The 22,353-nt window shown below is 44.0% G+C and overlaps 1 protein-coding gene and 1 pseudogene across 1 annotated transcript in view; one reads left to right on the plus strand and one right to left on the minus strand.

Annotated features, from left to right (window-relative positions):
- Positions 1-22,051, minus strand: part of GPD1L (glycerol-3-phosphate dehydrogenase 1 like) — a 43,633-nt gene extending 21,582 nt beyond the window's left edge. The window contains exons 1-4 of the mRNA XM_033132330.1: positions 21,870-22,051; positions 8,325-8,502; positions 3,610-3,750; positions 2,022-2,160 (exon numbers count right to left, since the gene is read on the minus strand). Coding sequence (XP_032988221.1) covers positions 2,022-2,160; positions 3,610-3,750; positions 8,325-8,502; positions 21,870-21,916 — 505 coding nt within the window. The 5' untranslated portion in view covers positions 21,917-22,051. The remainder of the gene's footprint in view (positions 1-2,021; positions 2,161-3,609; positions 3,751-8,324; positions 8,503-21,869) is intronic.
- Positions 8,827-9,204, plus strand: LOC117037065 (dynein light chain Tctex-type 3-like; annotated as a pseudogene).
- Positions 22,052-22,353: the final 302 nt, after the last annotated feature.

Below are 22,353 nucleotides of genomic sequence, written 5' to 3' on the forward strand. Positions count from 1 at the left end.
AACCAAGGTCCAACCCATAGCGAAGGCACTGGAAGCATTGGGGAAATAAAAGCCAGAGGGAAAGCGGTGTAATTTCTGTGCATCTGTCTTTACAAACCAATAGTCTAATGCACCCCACTGGAAACTTTTCTACAATAAACAGGGCTTAGAGACAGGTAAAAATCCTCGCCCAAATCTACAGGTAGATATAAGGTTTAACTCAAGGATTGGAGATGTGCTCTCAGCCGTATCAATTCCAACCAATTGGCAAAAGTGATTGCCAATTGATTATTGGCAAGTAGGACTGAGTTGGAACAACCAGTTAATTTTCTTTTGAAAAACAGAATTACATAACAATTTCACAGGCCACAGTAAAATCACAGATGGACAAAGGAATTAATTGTGAAAAAATAAAACCTACATGTAGAGGAGTATATATACATATGTAATTTATTTTTTTCTGGAAGGATACTTAGAAACTGTTAACAGTGATTCCCTTTGGGTAGGAAGGAAATTCCTTCCTACTTTTGAGTAGGTAGGAAATTATAATCTTAATTTTAATTTTACACCTTCTCATATTGTTTGAATTTTCTTACCTGTGACTATATCACTTTTGAAAATATCAACCTGGGAAATGGTATTCTTATAGGCCATTTTGTTTTCTTCTTTATATTATTTGTGATACCTCTCCTCTCCAAAAATATTATTTCTCAAAAAAAGAGTTTTAAGTGCCCACATATATGGGATTGTTGTGGAATACTACACAGCTATGAAGATGTATGTTGATGGATTTTAAAAGTTGCTATATACTAAGTAAATAAAGCAGTTATAAAACAGTATATAACAACTACAAACATAAATAGTCTGCAAAAACAGACAAAATAATGAAAATTAAATGAAATAATAAAAATGGTTATCTTCGATTATCTCTATTTTCCATGTTGATGATGTAATATCTATGAAATTAAAAATTAAAGGGAGGGTGGCATGTTAGCTCAATTGGTTAGAGCACGGTGCTTTTAACAACAAGGTTGCTGGTTTGATCCCCACATGGGCCACTGTGAGCTGCGCCCTCCACAACTAGATTGAAACAACTACTTGACTTGGAGCTGATGGGTCCTGGAAAAACACTTAAAATAAATAAAAGTTACAAATATATATATTAAAGGGAAAAAAAAGCAAAAAGAGCAAAAATGTCCTAACTTATAGGCATGTATGAGAACCAGGAGCTACCTTTTCTCATGCATCCCATCTTTACTCAAGAGAGCCTGACCTCTCTCAGAGCTTCTGTTTACAAAGCTGCCAGAGAGAAATGATTCACACTGTTCAACTGTTTGACAAAGGTGGAAGTAAGTTCTGGAGTGGCAGATAAAATTAAACAAACTCTTACAAAGCAACTGCAAATACAACAAAATTACCCTCCTATGAGTCCTTTAATATGGTACACGGGCACTTGAGAATTCCAAAGCCCTTTTTAAAAGAAACAAACTTTTCACAGCACCAATGTTGTATGAGACTAGAAAGAGCTTTCTATTTCAGGAAACAGGAGACCCCAGTTCATGGCCGGATTCTGTATTAGCTGTGTGATCTGAGGGCAGGTACCTCATTCCCTGAGCCTCAGCTGATTCATTTGGAAACAGGAATCATTCCCATCAATATTCAGATCTCCTGGGAATCCCATGAGGATCCAGATACCAGCATTTGTGAGTAAAGAAAAGCTGGGTTTCTAAGGCCAGGGAAGCCCCACCATGGGTGTAACCAACTGCTTCTTGGTACAAGTAACCTCACATTTTTGTGCCTAATCTTGAAATTCGTTATTGGATCATGGCGGGTCCAAACGGTCTCCATGGCTTTACTTTCATTCTGGAGGTTGTTGAAACACTTCAATTCCACAGAATGGCCTCTTTACGTAAAATCCCCACCCCACGGAAGGTCCACTTCAGGAATGTTAAGGGGGCAGGGAAGAGTCCACTACAGAAAATACCAGAAATGGAAAATGTCCGTGTTAAAACACCACATGTCCAGGCCCCAGCAGCCCTCACCAATGGTGGTCTCACAGAACTTCTCAGCAGCCACCTCGCTGGCAATGTTGGCTCCCATCAGCACACTGATGTCAATGCCCATCTTCTCTCGGATGATGTCGGAGATGAGTTTCAGCCCCTCCGGGCCCTCATCTATGCCCTACAAGGAGTGAAGCGTTCACAGAAAAACACACCATCAAAAATACAAGAGGCATGAGATCGCTGCTTTATAAGTAATCAAGCTTCAGACACCCAGTGACATATGCATCTTGAAAAATATCTCTTTCTTACAAGAGAAAACATATTTGCTGCCTATGTACTATTTAAAGAATAACAATAAAACAAAAAGAAAATGAACATGTCCCAACCTCGAACATGTAACCACCCAGGTTAAGAAACAAAACATGACCGACACCACTGCAGTCCCCTGTCTCTCTCCTACTTCATCCTCCTTCCCTCCAGGGTGAACCACTATCCCGAATGCTATGTGCATTGTTCCCTTGCTTTTCTCGATCATTTGCCACATATAACCATCCCTAAGCAATGTTAAGTCAGTATGCCTGTTTTTGAAAGCCTATAAATGTTAATTGTACTGCTCATATGTGATGTGCTGTTTTGCACTACATTATTTATTATTTTAGAGATTCGCCCATGTGGTTGCAAGAACGCTCTGGTTCATTTCTATTTACTACTGTGTAGTTTCCAAAATGAACAGCCCCCCATTCATTTACCCATTCTACTGCTGATTGACATTTGAATTGTTCCAGTTTGCTTTCATAAACATTCATCTATGAACACTCCAGAACAGAGTCTCTCTAGGGAGTTCTTAAGCTTTTTTATGATGTGGACCCCACCCTGGTAAAGTTTATGAATTCATTCTCAGAATTTCAAATGTAAAAAGCAAAATACATAAAATTACCCCGGAAACCAATTATATTAAAACATAGTTACCAAAATGATAAAAAAGGAAAACAAATTTTTGATAAAGTAAAATATGTGCTGTTTTATTAATGCAATTAGAAAAAAGATGTCATGGCAGGTCTAATGGTTACCATAATTTCAAAGTAGTGATGAGGATAAATGACACCTTGAGATATCTGAACCTACTGTAAAGTGATGGGAAAGTATCTGTGATTCTATTGATAAGAGGGTCCCAGGTCTTGCTCATACTACCGTTATTGAAACTCTGGCTCATGGTCTACATTCATAAACAGAGGAAATGCTCATTTCAGTTAGAGGCTGAAATAAATAAAAATGCAATTTTTCCCTACAATTAAGATCATGAACCTTCTGAATTCGGTCTATGGACCTTTGGAGGTGGTTCGTGGACTTCTGGTTTAAAACTCCCTCTTTAGGGAATATACCAGGAGTGGGAACTAAGGATGGTGAACTTCCCAGCTAATGCAAACCTGGGAAGGGTCTTTCTGACAGCAAAGTAAACCAGGAGACCACCCTCACATCTGCAATAGAAAACAAAAACCAACAAAACACCAAAAACTGTCCTAACCTCCCCTTCAGCTCCTTATCAACAGATGGAAGTGAGAGGAAGTGGAATTTCACAGGAACCAATGTCTCATCCTGTTTTCCCTGCCCAAGCTGCGGGCGTTACCTTGATCAACGTGATTCCCAGGGCTTCCTTGGGTACTCGCCCGGTGATCTCGTCGCAGATTCTGTGGATGAACTGGTGGGGAATGACAAACACCAGCAGGTCCGCATCCTGCACGGCCTCGCTGAGGTTTGAGACTGCAACCTGCCGTGGCGAGGAGGAAACGGTTACTTCTATACCAAAACATGCTGATCCAAATGATTTCATTCACTGACCCTGTATCAGATGCCTACTACGTGCAGAGCACTATGTAGACAATCAGAGCAAGTGTGGTGTGTGGGCTGCATTCCTCATTCAGGACATGCATCTGAAGCCAGGAAGGTCCTGCCTCTGTCCCTTACCTTTTGGGCAAGGGACTTACCCTCTCCATGCCTCAGTTCCCTTACCTGTAAAAGGAAGTCATCATAATACTTGGTGGGTTGTTCTCTGTTTCTCTCCCAACCCCACAATCCATTTCCTGCCCTTCTTTGTCCCACTCTGTTCCCTAGGAGGCTGTTTTCTGTGGACGATTTCCCCTGGGTGCCCCCTTGCTCTCTGTCTTCCAGTTGGCTTCAGCCAAAGAGGGGCACTGTCAGGAGACGCAAGGTGGGAGAAGAGACAGGTGAGGGTGTTTATAAGCCTCCTGGGCCACTCCTGCCCAGGCTTGCAGGGGAGCTGGCTTGACTTCATTCTACCTTATGACAGGCAGTCTTTCTTCCATGTCCCTAAGCTCTGGTCAGGCCTGTTTGGTGATACCAGTCTATCCCCTTGCCCTTTCAGGAGTGGCTCTGACTTCCTGTTACTAAATTCTGGGCACGTCACCAAGCCCTTGTGGTTCCTTCAACTCTGTCCCCACCTCTTTAGAAGTGTCTGGTCAATATACGTCAGGTATTATGATGATTTCTTTCCTTCAGATATATACAAAAATAGGTTTTTAAATTTAACATGGGCAGACACACACACACAGAGGCAGAGATGCAGGCATCTAGTGAAGACAAGGGGAACATATGGTCTCTTGCAGGGGCTGCCTGTTGTTGCCAATATCTGTTCTCCCCTTCTTCCTCAACAAGAGAACCTCTGCTTTAGGGCTAAGCTCAAAAATGCCAGGAAAGAAGGCTATATTTCCCAGCTTCCCTTGCAGCTAGACGGCCCATGTGATTAAGTTCTGACCAATCGGGTGTATGTGGACCTGTTGCCTGTGGACTTCTGGGAGGTGCCCTGGAAGGCCTTTCTTCCTCCTTTTGCCAGATGGGATGTGAAGAGATGGCTGGAATTCATAGTCATTTTGAACTATGAGGAGGAAACCAAATGCTGAGATGGTAGACCAGCAGGATAAAAAGTGTCCCTGACATCATGATGCATCAATAATATGATGAACATCTTTTACACAGGAGAAAAGAAAAAGCAAACATTCAGTTTGCTTAGATCACTGTTAATTTAGGTTTTCTGTCATATGTACCTGAAACTAACTGTAACTGATATAGTTCCCATTAAGCATTCCTGGTTTCCAAAGGGCCTTGGAGGAAGATTCTTCTCTGAGGAAGTGCTATCTGCCACAGGATGGGTAAACTGCCCAGGAAATCTAGTTTGGGAGTTGTAATGGAGACCACCAATTCCTCACCAAAATTCCTTCTCCCCTTCCTCCATAATCACAGAACTCTAAGCTGGTCACTGGTCACCTAGATAGGGACTGCATTTTCCAGCAGCCCTCACAGATACACAAGGCTAGGGACCAAGTTCTCATCAATGGAACGTGAGAGGGAGCAGTGCACACCACACATGGCTCACAGCCCTTAAAACAGTGGGCTGCTTCCTCCACTCTTTCTCTTCCTCATTTCTGCTAGTTGAAACCCATGGCAACACAGACCTACAAGATGGCACAGGAAATGATGAAGAAAAATGTGACCAAAATAATGGCATGAAGCAAAGGTGTTAGACCTCTGTCATGTGACAGAGAAATAAATCCTTTTGTTCCTTAAGTCACATTATTACTATATCTCTTCTTATATCTTAGCCTACTCTCTTAACAAATACATGTGCTAAGAGTTACTCCCTTACTCAAAGAATTCCCCAAGGAAATTTGTCTGGAATTAGTTCATTCTCTTATCCCTTCGGTTATGGAAGATTTCTGTAATTTCCCACTCAGACTCCATTCTCCTTGTTTCTAGCAAAAGTGTCCCTAAATTTCATTTCAAAAGCTACTGCTTCACCATTTTAACCATGCAATTTGGGTGGAGTTGGCCCCTCCCTTGTTCCACACAGATGGTCCTTAACTTGTTCAAGCCAAAGGGCACATAAAACAGTGGGAGCCAAAGAGATATTTGTTGGGGCCTCTGAGGAACAGTTGCTTCCTTACCCCTCTGCAGTAGCTATTGGGTGTCTTTTTTTTTTTTTTTTTTGAACAGTGTGAGATGATGATGTGAGGTCTGGAACAACTGCAACCATTTTACAAGTGAGAGGGGGAGTACCTAGATCTGTTAAGGGGCTCCCATGTGAATGGACCCAATTTTGTGGAAGAGCAGAGAAACAGAGGAAAACAAAGGGCCTGTTGACATTTAAACCACTAGTTCAGGCTGTACCTAAAACCAGTCCTACCTAGATTTTTACTTGTATGAACCAAAACATTCTCTATCTTAGCTTAAGTTGCTTTGAATGGCAACATAAAGAGTCATTCCCCTTATAGCAGATAACAACCCAAAGCTTAGCATTTCTCCCTTTTTATTCATACCTCTAAAGGCAGGGGAAAACCTGTTTTCCTCTTCAGAGGGGCTTCTCTAGATTGGTAATCTAGGTTGCCACAAGTGGCAAAGATTCATCACCAAAAATTGATCTGCTTGTTAGTTCCCTCCCAACTGGAGATTCTACCTTCTCCAAAAAAGCAGTTTCTTCTTATTCTAGTGCATTAGCCTCCCGATGCCAACCTACAATTGCTCTGTTTGTCCCTTATTGGCAAAGCTCATTATATTCCTTTATATTTGTCTGTGGTTCTACCCAAGCCCCTCCCCCCAGGCTTCATAAGAACTCGGACCACTCATTCCCCCTTGAGTTACTACCCCTACTTAGGTGGGAACTTCTAAGCCTTTGTCACACAGAGCCCGGCAGCTTGAATTTTAATTCAAATCTTTCTTCTTTTCTGGACCTATTGTTTCTCCTCTTCCCCATTCTCCACACACACACACACTCACACACACACACACACACACACACAAGCCAAACAAAATTCTTCTTCAGTGAGCAAGGTCTTTGAAGCTCCAAACTTCCTGGCACTTACTACTTTACATACCTGTCTCCTCTACTGGACTCATGAGGGAAGAAGGTCATCTTATTCCTCTTTCTGTCTCTGGAAAGCCTTTTTGCTCTCTTTGTTTTAGATCATTGCAAAGCACTGTTGTTTATATTACTTAATTTGAAAGTGCTCTGTGAAGTAGCTGGGTGGAAAAGGTGATCTTTATCCCCATTCTATATATGGGGTGACTAAGGTCAGTGAGGATGAGTCATTTGTCCGAGGGTACAGTTGATCATTTGTAGATGTGGGACTCTAACATACATTTTTTCTCTTTGATTCTGAAAGACTCTCTTTGAGTCTTTTCCATTTCACCATGTTGGGAAATGCCCTGCAAAGGCTGAAAGGGTGTGTGTGTGTGTGTGTGTGTGTGTGCGCGCACGTGTGTGTACATGTGCATAAAGGTTTGGTGAGTGAATATACTCGTATGTAGTGATGAGTATTTCCTTAGCAAAGGAGATGAGTTTCTCTGGTTAACCACAGAAATCAGGCAGCCATAATCGTCTGGTTTTCAATTACAGAAAGCAACCAAGGGGTGAAACTGGCAACAGAAGTTCATACACCCCACTCAGACGAACAGCAGGGCACCCCCTTTGTGTTCTTCAGGCTCATTCCTAACTCTCCTGCAAGCCACTGGAATGAAGCCTGACAATAACCTTGATTTTTCCCTCCTAGACCTAAAAAGCTTGAATTTTAAACTGTCAGTCTTATAACTTTCTATTTTTCTCCAATCTCCTTCTACAATTTAGGCCTTGACCCTGATTTTAATTACAGACCCAGGTCAAGTGTCCTCGTGAGGGGATCAAAGCCCACATGTGTAGAAAGGGTGTATCGGGAGTTACCAGGGTACACGAGCAGCCGAAGGCAAGGTTGTTTGATGTGGCCCGCACTCTGAATGCCAAGAAAGTAACCTGCTATGGGTTGAACTGTGTCCCCCCAAAATTCGTAAGTACCCTAGTACCTCAGAATATGACTGTATTTGGAGACAGGGTCATTACAGAGGTCATGAAGTTAAAATGCAGTTATTAGGGTGGGCCCAAATACAACACGACTGGTGTCCTTATAAGAGCTGATCAGGACACGGCTAACACAGAAGGACGGCCACGTAAAGACACGGGAAGAAGGTAGTCATCTACAAGTCAAGGAAAGAGCTTCGGAAGAAACCAGCCCGCTGACACCTTGATCTTGGACTTGAAGCTTCCGGAATTGTGAGAAAATAAATTTCTGTTATTTAAGCCACCGGTTGATGGTCCTTTATTTGTTATGGCAGCCCTAGCAAATTAAAACAAAGCCCATTTTTCAGAGTCCAGAAAACCAAAATCGCAAAGAACTTGGTAGGACAAAGGAACAGAAGAAGAGGGAAGTAGCTTTTGTGTTTCCCCAAGTCCCAAGTGTTAATTCAGCCATGCGTAACTTTCAGAATTCACCAAATGGACTTTTCATCCTAAAGCCTTACCACATTTTCTGGCAACTTGTGTCCAGGGAGATATTTTACATTTTCATGGTCATTATTTATGATGTCTGTCAGTTTTCTTCCATTAACTGTTTCTTCAAAGACCCACATCTTGACCGTGGAGGCAAACTTGTGAAGATTCTTGACATTATTACCAATGATTTTTGCAACAGCTGAACCCCTACAAAAGAAACAGTGGACAAGAAAAAAAAAATTAAACTTGCTTGGGCAGAAGGGAAAACAGATTGGATCCTGATGCAGAAGACTCACGTTCTGATTCTGATTCAAGCACTGAGCTTGTAACTCAAGATGGGATGTGGTGTCAGCCACAAGCCATTTGAAACTTAGTTGTTTTCACCTGGAAATACCACCCCAGTGATCAGGAACGCCCCAGAATTTGGTACCAGGTCAAAATGCACCACCCCTTGAAACTAGTAAGTATCAACCGATGTTAGAAGAGAGTATCACAGGCAGAAGAGAAATCTACCTAAGAATCAGAGCCACCATGGTGGCGTACCCTCACCACTGTGACAAGGTTTGCTTCGATGTGGATGAAGCCCACAATATTGTTAAAGAGTGCATAAAAAAAAAAAGAGAGAACGTGTATAGATAGGGTTTCGGGTGTGAAGATTAAAATAAGGACAACCACCACCAATGGACCGCAAGCAGAGTGGAAAAATCCTTAGCACATTTAGTTAAGTTGGGAAAAGCTTATAAATATATTGTGACCTGTGCAGTAGTCTAGAGGAGTGCATATGGCTTTCACATGGCTAGCTCCTGCTTTTGGGATGTCACATCTGATGGAACCTATACTATATGATGGGAGAACTGAACCACCATGAACTGTATCATCAATGTTTCTGCCATTGCTATTGTCCTGTGACAGACTAAAAATATTTTGGCTTTGAAAAAAAAAAAAAGAAATCCACCTAAAAGATGGCATAAAAATAACACGTAAGAGTGTTCTCTAAGACTTCCAGGCAATATTTCAGATCCATCAAGGAGATTCAATGTAGCTAATGTAGAATAATTTGTGTTCTGGTGAACTGCAACAGGCCCGAGGTGCAGTCATAATGGAAAGACAAGAACTAGAGTGGTTCCAGAAAAGGAACAGAGTAAGAGCCCAGGTTCTGGGTCCCCCCAGCAGACGTCCAGCTGGCCTCTAGCCCCACAAGCTCCCATTGCTCTACAACTCTATTCACCAAACATATTCTGGTAATGAGTCAGTCTCCCACAGGGAAAGAGAAGGCACTCCGACTAGTTCATGCCAGTCTTGGAGACAAGGATGGCGGGTCCGCAGCTGGTCACCATAGCAGAAGGGTTCATGGTTGGCCCAGACACCTGTGCCCATCTCATAGGTGTGTTGAGTGCATAGTAGGCCAAGACCCTGCTGAATGGGCCACTGATTGGTCGACCTGATCCCAGCTGAGCCAATTAGCTTCTTCTATAGGACTTTGACTGGAAGAAATAGTTTGTTTCTTAGACGACTTTCCTGGTGTGAGGAGCAAATGAAAGAATCGAAAACAGCACCTTGCAAATTCATGTGTTAGGGCAGTCATTACTTTTTCTAATAAGAAACTGAGATGAGTTCTCAATTTGGTGAAATGGAGTAGTTGAAGATTATAAAACTGTAGTTTTATTCTACAGTTTTCTTAAGAAAATCTTTTTTTGAGATTAAGTAACTTATTACTATTGCTAAGATGAACACAGATATTTGATACTCAATTTTATGCAGAACTTAAAACAACAGTTTTAATACAGTATCCAAATTTACACAAGTATTTTGCCAAAAGACTAGTGTTCCTTGTATTAGCTCTGCAGACTCTACTGCAGAATAAAAACTTGTTTTAAATGTCTTCTGAGTGTAGGAATACAACAATTTAAGGATGAAAGCTTTTCTAAAAGAGCAGCTATAAATAGTGCAAGGAATTTTCTTCTGCCGAGTACAAATACTTTTAAAACATATAACATTTAAAATGATAGGCTTACGTGGTGGTCCAGTTACAATAATTAGAGAGGCAATTCTATAGTAGATTAATTCACAAATATTTTCTGAAAATAGGAAATAGGTTTTTCATCACAGTAACATTTTAAAAAGTATAATGAAATTCCTTCACATTCCTTCACCAATGAAATTCACTGTATGATGTCAGACAATTAAGTTTGTGAACTTGTAGCAATTGTTGCTAACCTTTTTTTTTTCATTATTGGGATTATTCATTATGAATTTGTACCAACTGGACAAACAGTTAACCAAGTTTACTATTTGGAAGTGCTGAAAAGGCTGCATGAAAAAGATGACCTGAACTTTTTGCCAATAAATCATGGCTCTTGCATCACAACAACGTACCAGCTCACGTGGAACTGTCTGTGAGGGAGCTTTTAGCCAGTAAACAAATAACTGTATTGGAACACCCTCCCCACTCACCTGATCTGGCCCCCAATGACTTCTTTCTTTACCCGAAGATAAAGGATATATTGAAAGGAAGGCATTTTGATGACATTCAGGACATCAAGGGTAATATGACGTCAGCTCTGATGGCCATTCTAGTAAAAGAGTTTCAAAATTGCTTTGAAGTGCGGACTAGGCACTGGCGTCACTGCATAGCTTCCCAAGGGGAGCACTTCAAAGGTAACCATAGTGATATTCAGTAAGGAGGTATGTAGCACTTTTTCTACGATGAGTTCACGAAGTTCTTTGTCAGACCTCGTATAATGAGCCCATTCAAAAACAACAGAGAATATCTGCTATGAATCATGTCTGAGGAATTTAGAAGAAATCTGAAAGCAGAGACTTGCTGCATTCCTACTTTTACAATCGTATACTACAGTCAATTCTCCATACAATTTGCTGAGATGGAGTAAGGGGTGACAAGAGAAGGCGGGGGACGGAACCAAGCTCATGCAGATGAACATATTGGAGATATTTATCTTTACTCTCCGATTAATCTCAGTTATTCTAAGCCAGCTCCAATTCGTCCCAGCATATAAACCTCTGTGCTTTAACAACCAGGAAAATCCAAATAATTTTCTATATGTGAGAATTATTTTCCTGTTCCTTAGATAGAGTGGATAAACTAAGACTGGTTCTCATCTTTGGCTGCACATTAGGATTACCTGGGAGATTTAAAAATCCTGAGTCCGAGGCCATACCTCAGACCAATGAAATCTGTACTTCTGGAGTGGGATCAGGCATCAGTAGTTTTTTCTTTTTTTTTTTGAGATCAATTTTTTAAAAATTAATTTCAGGTGTACAAAACAATGTACTAGACATTTACACCCCTCACAAAGTGATAACTCTCTTCCCCAATCTACTACCCCTCTGACATCATATATAATTGTTACAATTCTAATTTAATATATATTAAATTATAGTTGACATTCAGTGTTATTCAGTTTCAGCTTCAGGAGTCCACGGTAGTTTTTAAAGCCCCCCCCCAGAGACAAATGTGTAGCCAGGGACTGAGAACCACTGCTCTGCACAATCATTTAGAAAGTTGGTGCTCTCCTCTCTCACAAAACAGTTGCAGATATGCGTATCAAAGCTCTGTGGCTTTATCTATAAAATTCTTATTCTATGCCAGCAGGACAGTTTATTAACTAAATACCCATTAATCCAATTCTCCTCCTGACACTCTGTAAAAAAAGAGGCCAAGAATCTCTCCACCATCACTCTCACCTTTATTCTAATCTTGGAAAGAGCTGCACATATAACTCACAGGGAAACAGCAGCTCAGGCTCACAGTGTTCCATGGGATTAAGTAACTCATACAAGGTCAACGAGAGCAAGTGTGATTCTGGGGAATCGAGCAAACTGACGGGGGGCGGGGGAAGGTTCTAAGACCCTAGGAATCCAAGTCTAGTAAACCAAGTGGGGAAAATAGACCAGAACCACAAGACACCTCCCCACGATCTCACTGGAATACACCTGCTATTCTCTTATAGACCCCTCTTGGGGAAGCCAAGCATTACAACCAAAAGCAAACCTGTGGTCTCTGCTGAAATGGGTTAGTTAAGAAAATTTAAACAAAAATTGGAATTATTAAGAACTAAGCCCATGAGATCATGTCTGTACATCCTTTGGGGTTACAGATGGGGCTTAAAATGACCAGACAAAAATAAGTAAGGGAAACTCCAGTTATAGTATTTACTCATGTGAGGTCATCAGGACCTCATTTTGCATTCTCCCTGGTGTCATCAATAACTTCATTCAATCATTCATTCCCTCACTCATTTATCTCAGTTATCCAGTATTTACTGAGTACCTACTATGTATATGGCAGTGCGCTAGATGCTGGTGATGCAACAGAGAAAACGCAAAGCCTCTGCTCTCCAACGCTTACTGCTCCCTCAGAGAGGTAAGTAAGGTCCAAGGAATTCACAATTCTGTGTGGGATGAGAGGTGAAGGGAAGTGAAGGGACAAATGATTAGAAGGGTATGATGATGGGCCGTGATGGACTTTAACAAGGGACACAACTGCAACCCGTGTTCATCCATGAGCCGTCTCCCATGCTGGCCCTTCTGCTGAGAGAACCATGAAGGACCGACCCAGCCGGGCTACAGGGAGAAGACCTGGGAATGGTGCTGAGGAAGACCACACCTCTGCTGAGAAACCAAAAGGGCTTCAGAAGTTGGGGTGGGAAGAGCAGGCAAAGCAGAGCTTGAGCCCTACTCAGCAAACCGCAGATACATGAGTGAGCCTGGCCAAGCTAAGAACCACACCAGCTGATCCAGATTCATAGCAACAATAAATGCTTATTAATTTAAGCAGCGGAGCAACTGTTAAGGCATATGCACCAAACAGCAACTGGAGGTCACTCCAGGTAATTCTGGGCCAAGATGTTGGATCTGCCACCCAGAGATGGGGGTTGGGGGTAGATGGTGATCAGGGTTGAGGGAAAATTCAAGGACAAATATAGCAAGGAGAGGAACAAAAAGATTCTAATGCCTATAAAACCTAGTCTTGTTCTTTCTAAATAACTTACACCATTTTTTTTGGGGGGGTGGGGAGATCAGGACTTAAAACACTGCATTTGTTTTGTTTCGATCTCTTCTCCAATCTAGTACAATCTCCACACTGAACCAAAGATTTTCTTTGCTGCCCACCTTTTTCTGTCATTTATGAAAACCTCAGAGAGTATAATCCACAACATAATAAAGGCCATATGTGACAAGTCCACAGCTAACATCATACTGAGGGTTCTTACCACCAAAAATGGGGAAAGGAGCAGGAGGAAACTTTTGGAAGTGATGGATGTTTATTACCTCAATAGCGGCAGTGGTGTTATGAGCATTCTCACTTCTCCAAATCCATCCAATTGTATACATTAAATATGTCCAGTGTTTTTTATGTATCAACTATACCTCAGTAAAGCTTTTTTAAGAAAAGTGTATGACTCAGCCAAAACTCCTTTTTGTCTCTGAAATGGTACTAGGTGTGTTCATTACATATGTGTGACGCCTTCTGACCAACGTGAAGCAACAGGATCAAGCAGAGCAAAGGGGGTGTTTTGGAGGAAGCTGGGTGTTTCGAAGGAGCTAGAGTCTACTTATAAGTGATGTACCCTGTTCTAAAATAAAAAGGGTTGAGGTCTCACAGCCACACAAGTAGAGCTCTTCACGCTTTAGGGGTGGTTGTGCCACTGCCCAAACATAGTCAGGGACGGATCCTTACACGGCTGGGCCAAGGGCATGAGCAGCCATGTCTACACCTGGCCCAGCTCATCCACTTACTTAATGATGGGGGGGCGGGGCAGATGACCTTTAAGGCCCCTTCCAGGTTGATGATCAAGTCCAGTGTTTTCCAAAGTGTGGAATGGGTACCAGAGGTTCCCCCAATGCCTGAGTGCTGCCCCCACACAAAGCACCAAATGACACTGATTCACTTGTGCCCTTTTTCAACTCCCTTTTGAGTGTAGAATGTCTCGTTTGAAGGCTACTGTGTTGTTACCATCTCTCCAGCATGTGCTAATTTCCCTTCTGCACAAAGCATGAGGAGGCCTCAGGCTCTCCAGCCATGTCAGCAGGTAGAAGTAGCTGTCAAGGGTTCTGACACATTGCTTTGTTTCCATTCTACTGTTAGTTGTTGTTCCCTTGTACTTATGACATTTATAGTAGTGATATAAAGTTTTCCTTTATAGGCAACTTTTAAAAAGGATGTATAATAAGCAAATAATAGTCCAGGTATGAAACAGACAGGGCCAACGCCACAAGGGCGGGCAGTGTCTACAGGATAAAGGTTTAATCGTATCCAAGCTCTTCACCTTGCAGATTCAGACACACGAGGCTTAGAGTCACTCTGACTTAGTGTCACAGACACAGGTAGTTGCAGAACTGCCTGGGGAAGGACTCAGGGCTGCTGATGGCTAGTCCTGGATCTTTACACAGATGTATAAAATCACATTTCCCATGAAATTATGAATTATCTTAAGTTTTGGACCTCAAAATATGAACTAATTCACAACTTCTACAATCCTGTGCAAATGAAATTAAAAGGGACATGGGGAGGAAATAATGTTCCAGCGACAGCTGTGTACTGGGTACCTGATATAAGATCTCATTTAATCTTTCCAGCGGCCCCAAGAGAGGTACACATTATCCCCACTTTACAGATGAAGAAGATGAGCTCAGAGAGTAAATAGGTTACCCAAAGTCAGATGTACAGCCAGCAGTTCTAGTGCGGAACTGTTTCCAGAGCCCATCCTTTCTGCTATTTTATATTCGCGCTGGTATACAGTAGTATCATTTGTTGAAAATACATATTGAGCACTTACGAAGGGCAGACGCCGTGCTGGGCACAGGCGATACAGGGAATAAAGCCGACAAGTCCCTACCCTCACGGAGCTCAGTAAATGGAGATTAATGTTGCTCTAGCAAGCACACAGAGATGTAATTGTACCACTGGTGACCCAAGTGGTTAAGCAGGTGACAGAGAGACACTTGGCAGACATTAGGAAGGTCAGGTAGAGCTGGGAAGTGCAACAGAGGGCTGAACCAGAACTGAAGCCTGAGGGCCTTACCTAGGGGTGGGGGTGGGGAGCCTTCCAGGCAGAGACAAGGGCCCCTGGAGCAAAGGATATAGGAAGAGGGCATGGAGCTTACTGTCTGCTTTTACCTAGAGCCAATTTTGTAGGGAGAGGGAGAGAAGGGGACAGGAGAAAGAGGAGGGGAGAGGTTAAGGGAAGAAGAGGGAGAGGGGGGAGGAGACAGCGAGGGAGGAGAAGTGTGGGGGGAGCACAGGGGAGGGAGAGGACGGGAGTGCATGGGGAGCAGCCAGAAGGTGAAGAGGGCAAGGATGGGGCAAGAGGTGAGAGCGGGCTAAGGATGGGCAGGAACAGGATTGATTTGCTGCCTCCCAGGTGTTGGACACTGTGTGATGTCCTTGTTTTTATTGAAATATAATTGATATATATCAACACTGTATAAGTTTAAGGTGTGCAGTGTGTTGATCCGATACATTTATATATCACCACTGTAGCACTGTTTTAAATACCTCACCTACATTATCTGTTTGAAGCCTCAGCAGCCCTCTGAAGCAGGTATCATACTATTATTACATACATACTATTTTTACATAAAGAAACTGAAGCCTGGAGATCACACAGGTGGTTAGTGGAAAAACAGCGAGTTGCACCCCAGGACATGTCTCCAAGGCTCCGCGTCCCGCCCCGAGTCCCAGCTGGATGGACACCCACTTGCTGCAGGTCCTAAGCTCCACCTAGGCAAGCCCCCCGCCCTGGCCTTCACTCTCTGTGCACAGCCTTCTCGCCCCTAACTCTGTACAAAGTTGTAATGTTTTAATCAGGCTGAGAATGTTCTGCACCACCCAAGGAATGGCCGCCTATCAAGTCAGGCCCGAACCCGACAGAGTTCTGGTGGCCCGCGCTGCTTCACAAGGTGCAGAACCTTTCTGGGCCAGAGAGGACCCAACAGTCCATCCCTCTTTTTAGCAAGAAGAAACTGGGGCCCGAGGAGGAGAATGAGCCGGGTTCAGGGAGGTTCTCCCCATTCCATGCCCCGGGCTCTCCTACCGCTAGCTCATCCTGACTGTAGGTCTAAGGGCAGAGGGTGTTCACTTTTGGTTTAAATAACATCCACTTTTTTACCCCTAAAAGCAATACACAAAGGAATAAAAAGCAATTATGAATAATCTCACCACCCGGGGAGAACCACTGTTAACATTTTGTATGATTCTTGGTAGTTAAAGGGCTTTTAAAGTACAATCAAATGCCAGAGTATTAGGTACAAATGTGAAAAATGAAGCATTTTAAAAATAGATTCAACTTGGTGAATGTTTATTTGATCTCTGGATAGGGACGTTTTCTAAGCTTAAAATCAAAGGAAGGAACCACAGAGGAAGAAAGATCAATGTGAACAACTTCACATAAAGAAAAGGAGGGGGAGAAGGAGACGAAAAAGCCTTTCTGTCTATCAGAATTTAACCTGCAGATGAAAAGCTTAAAATAGAATGTTACATTTAACAAAAAACAGGATGCAAAATTGTACATGCCATATGATCATGCATAATACTTAACAAAATACACACCACCTCACCCGTTAGGATGGCTATTATCAAGAAAATAAAAAATGAACATAAAAATAGAAAATAACAAGTGAGGATGTGTAGAAAATGGAACCTTTGTGCAGTGCTGGTGGGGATGTAAAGTGGTGTGACTACTATGGAAAACACTATAGTGGTTCCTCAGAAAACTAAATATAATATGGTCCAACAATTCCACTTTGGGGGTATGTATCCAAAAGAACTGAAAGCAGGGACTCAAATAGATATTTGTACACCGTGTTCAGAGCATTATTCACAACAGCTCAAAGGTGGAAGCAACCCAAGTGTCCATTGACAGACGAAGGGATAAACAAGATATGCTGCATACAAAGAATGGAATATTATTCAGCCTTAAAAAGGAAGGAAATTCTAATACATGCTACAACATGACAATTTTTAAGGACTCATTTCAATTTGATTTTTCTTAAGTAGAAGAGTTGAGAGGATATGGTCCTCAATATGTTTATGACCATGAAATTTGTCCTTGGGTAAAAGTATGCTTCTCAGTGAAAATGATAAGAATCTATAGAAACGTGGACATTGATTGGATGGATCTGGGTTTCAACTTCACCTTATTAACCAGTGACCTTGAAAAGTTTTCTCTAAATCTCAGCTTTGCCATCTAACACAGGGCTAATAATAGTATCTCACAGGCTTGTTATGAGATTTAGCTAAATGAACTAATGTACCTGACACACAGAAAATGACCAGTAAGTGGTAACTGTTACTATGGTTACCCCTCCGAAGGGAGGGAAGGAAGTGGAGGAGAAGAATGATGAAGGAGGTGAAAGAGGGTTAAGAGATGACCAGCACAGTAGTCCTGAGTTTCACACTGACAGGTGGGGGAGTGATGGCAACAGGTAACTAAGTATCAGTTACTATTATATTTTTTTAATTGTACAAACTTTCTCACGCCGGTTCAGGAGGGAACTCTGGATCCTTTCCCAGTTCAACTCTAACCTGTCCCACCATTAAGCTCTCCCTCCAGCTTCCAAAGCAGAGGTGTGTCAGTGCCATCTGCCAACAGGGAAGGGATTATTTCTGACAGAGCTAATTTAGACACTCAAACTGTTTCTGGGCTCTCCGTGAGGGAGTGTAGCGAGAATCGGGATAGAAACAGGAGCACAAAAAGCTGACACAGGTGGACAAAGAGCCGCAGCACTGCATTCAGAAGGTTCCAGTAGACAAAGGAAAGTCACACACATCCAGCTTCCATCACCAGTGCAAAGTAGGCCAAAGCTCTCTCTGACCTTCAGTCTCCGGCCTCAAGCTGTGGGGTGATGGAGAAAACAAGGGCAAGAGATAAACAACTGCAGCTGCATATCAGTTATGCTCTTTGTCTTTTGTCCTCCCCTCTCTGCCTCTATGCCTTGGCCAAACTCCAGTTGGGTGTATTTTGTGACTTGATGGTACTAGTCAAGGATGATGAAACTAATAATAATAATAATAATAATAATAATAATAATAATAATAATAATAATTAGTGGGTGACATTTATTGAGTGTCAGTTACCTTGCACTCCCTGGATCATCTCTGTTAATCTTAACCATAATCCTAGACAGCAGGTACCAATATTATAAGCAATGATTCCTGGAGAGAAGCAGTTTGCTCAAGGCCTCAGAGCTGCCAAGTTAAAACCCCAGGGAGTTGGAACCCCAAGCCATCCTTATACAGCTGCATTACTCTGTCTCCCAAGGAGGTCTGGGACATACGCTTCCTAGAACAATAAATAAATAGAGCCCTGAAATTTTAGTTCTAGAACTGGATCTTGCACTGTGTATGGGTGATCTTCCCAAGGTTGATGAAGAAACTTTGTTTCACCTTTGCAGTTACTTAAAAAGCTTTTGGTTTTTGTGTTCTTTTTGTTATTTTTTCTGAGCCCCTGGGGCCATAAAAAGCCAGGCAGTTTAGGAAGTGGCTCCGGGCCTAGCCAGTAGTGGGCAGCACAGCAGGGCTGCTGGATGCATGAGGGCCCCCTCCAGCCCCCTCTCCCTGACCTGTCTAGAGGAAAGGAGGTGCCAAAGGACAGGACAAGGGCGTGTTACACAACCGGTTTACTTTCCCTCACATGTCCTTTCTGGCTGAGGCTCCCTGGTAAGTCAGCTAGATTCAGTCTTCTGGTATCTGTATTGCCATCAGCCTTTACATGGGGAAGGCACTCAATGCGAGGGCCATAGCCCCTTGGAGCTAGGAGCTCGGATGTGACACCTTTACTTACACAAGTATTCTGAGCTACTTCAAAGGCCCAAGTGTAAACATTGCTTAAGCACCTTCATATTCCTGAGGTCAAGACCATATCTGGAAGGGTAGATCTATCTCTTGGTTATTTGTTTGAAAATAAGCAAAGGGCTCAAGTCCCTTAGGGAAAAATCTGTCCCACCCTCAGGGAAGCATGATTCAGCAAGTCTAGCTTCACAGGTAATTCTGACGCAGGTGGCATTTGGATCAGGTTTTGATAAACACTATTTAAAATATAACATCTAATCAATCTTGTGGCAGTTATCTCATTCCACTTTCTATTTCTTTTGAATTTATCTTCCAAGTCTCTCTCTATCTCAGACCTGAAGCTAAGTTCTTAAAGGCAAAGATTGTATCCAGTTGTGTCTATCCCCAGAAAGGCCACAATACCTACAAAAAACAAACTCTCAAATGTCTGCTGACCAGGGCTGAACATGCAATGGGCCGCTAAGTTCCTGAATCTCTAGCGAGGTCAGGATCCTCTCTCCAGGATGGGAGTGGCTCTGCACCCAGAGCAGTTGCAAGGAAGCCAACAACTGTTCCCATCTGATCCCATAATTAATGGAGCCAGGCAGCCAGCCCAAACCATCGGCATGGCACATTTCTCAATTGCTCTGCTCCAGTGTCACAGGCCAAGTTCTACTCTATTTCTTTGGGCTGGAGTGGGCCAAAAAAGCAGTCAAGTACAGAGTGAAGCCGTGGGAAGGCAGCCAAATCCCAGCAGAGGGGGCAGGAGGTTCACTTCACTGCTATTTGCTCCAGGCCTAAATCCAGCGTGGCAAAGTGTGCTACTTCTACTGCACCTTGCAAGTAAGGAAAAGGAGCTGTCACCTGTGGTTCTGTGTCCTTTTACAGAAGAGGATACTAATGTCAAAAGAACATGTACTAAATGGGTCCTTTTCCAGTCCCATGGACAACAGGGCAGCTGACATCTCACTCTAGTGACCTTGGAATCAAAACTGTCAAAGCCAAACTGAAAGTCCAAATGAAGCTCTGCAGTGGATAGATATCAACCCCATCAAATGTTGTGCAGAACATTCTGTTGGAATTCCTCCAGAAAGGGCAGAAGAAACTGATAACACTGGCTTTCCTCCAGGAGGTACCTTGGGGCACACATATGGGTGAGAGACATTTCACTGTTTTGTTTGTTTATTTGTTCTTTGTTTTTAAACAACCTGAATATATTCCCTAACCAAAGATAATTGCATTTGGGAGGGCTGGCCCGGTGGCTCAGGCGGTTGGAGCTCGGTGCTCCTAACTCCCAAGGCTGCCGGTTCGATTCCCACATGGGCCAGTGGGCTCTTAACCACAAGATTGCCGGTTCAACTCCTTGAGTCCCGCAAGGGATGGTGGGCAGTGCCCCCTGCAACTATGACTGAAAGGACAACTACTTGAAGCTGAACGGCACCCTCCACCACTAAGATTGAAAGGATAACAACTTGACTTGGAAAAAAGTCCTGGAAGTATACACTGTTCCCCAATAAAGTCCTGTTCCCCTTCCCCAGTAAAATCTTTAAAAAAAAAGATAATTGCATTTGAAAAAATAAAATTCAGCCATTCATTTACTATTTATTTAGCATATGTAAGGCCCTAGAGCAGATGCTGTTCTCAAGAGCTGGATGGGGAAGAGTAGAAACAGATAATCAAACAAATCATTCCCTTGCAGTGATAGGTCAGCAACAGGAGTGCATGGAGTGACCCCTGGACTTGCTGGGATGGAAAAGTAAAGAACCAGTTAAGGTTTCCTCCAAGAAATACCTTCTGAGCCAAGTCTTAGAGAGTAAGACTAAAACCAAGTAGCTAGTACCACGCGCTGCAGCGCTCCTAGAAGTCTCAACTGTGATGAATGTCAGGCCACAGGAAAACAGAAGCACTGAAAGGACATCACTCTGAATATTCTATACCAGTCCCTCAGATGTGGGAAAAATAGTGCCCAGCAACGGAAAAAAAGATTGAAAGTATCAGGCGCTATACTATATTCTGCCTCCCCGCCCCCTACATTCACCCCAATACACGAGAGAATCCTACTGCGTTAAGTCTGATAAAGGGAACTAAAAAAGCTGACATGTAGAATGCTTAGGAGCGCATCGGGCACGAAATGCTTTATGAAGGTTAAAGTCAAAGCCTAGCAGAGACGCAAAGCTTCGCAAACATCTCCCCAATGGAGAATTCTCACGCCCCTGGATGACACTGGGTGCCAGGACGGTTGGAAGTTGATTTTCTTCCCGATAAACGTAAGATAATAGACGTACCAGCAGCGGGGGCGAGAGCCGCACTTTGAAGGGCAGTGCAGTCTCGCCCGCGACCTGGATAGCAAGCGAGCCTTAGGTCTCTTTTTCCCCTCATTACCGAAACTCCAGTAAGAATGCTGGAGCCTCCCTCAATTCCTCGACCCAGGCGATCCGCCGAGGAGAATGGAGAACGCCCTTAGCATGTTGAGCAAAACACCCGGGCGTGGAGAGCAGGTGGCCTCCGTCCGCCCGCCGCGCGATGACTAGAGCGCAGACAGGTGCCGGTGGGCGCGCAGTACCCGCTCTTCGCGCTGCCCCCTGCGGGCACACGGACCCAGGGCCTCCCGGGCGAGTGCCTAGGTTCGATCTCCCCGGACGCGCGTGCCCAGCCCGGCCGCCTCGCCTCTCCGAGCGCAGTGCACGGTGCCCACGCCGCGGCGGGGACGCGCGGCCCTAGCCCGCCCGGGACAGAGGCTTCCTGGAGGCGTATCCCATGCCGCCGGCCCGCCGCAGCTCACCAGTTTCCCGAGCCCACGATGCACACTTTCAGGGGTGACGCTGCCATGGCCAGCCCGAAATGCAGCAGCCCACCGCGTGCCTCTCCCGCGGGCCGGTGGCCTACGCCCGCTCAGCTATACCCGCAGCGGCTCCCGAGGGCCCCACCCCTCCCACCTCTCCGCCAATGGCTGAGGCCACCCCCAACTGGGAGCCCCAGGCCACAGCGGACAGCCTGGGAGGACCCGCCCCGCCACTCCCGAGAACCACTGCGCACGCCTGGGCCTGGCTGCCCTCCGGGCGGCTCCCGCACCGCCCCTGCCCAGGGCATGCCGGGACTTGTAGTCCGCACCCTCTGCCGCCGAGCGCTCAGCTGTACGGCCCCGCCCACTGCGCCACGTGCAGCCTCGGGTAGTTGCGCCGGGACTTGCGCTCGCAGCGCGGGAGGCTTCCGTTCCACCCTCTGGGCAGAACAGGCCTAGCCCTGCTGGCTGTGGTGCTCCTCGC

This window comes from Rhinolophus ferrumequinum, chromosome 17 (genome assembly GCF_004115265.2).
Source record: "Rhinolophus ferrumequinum isolate MPI-CBG mRhiFer1 chromosome 17, mRhiFer1_v1.p, whole genome shotgun sequence".
Classification (NCBI taxonomy): Eukaryota; Metazoa; Chordata; class Mammalia; order Chiroptera; family Rhinolophidae; genus Rhinolophus; species Rhinolophus ferrumequinum.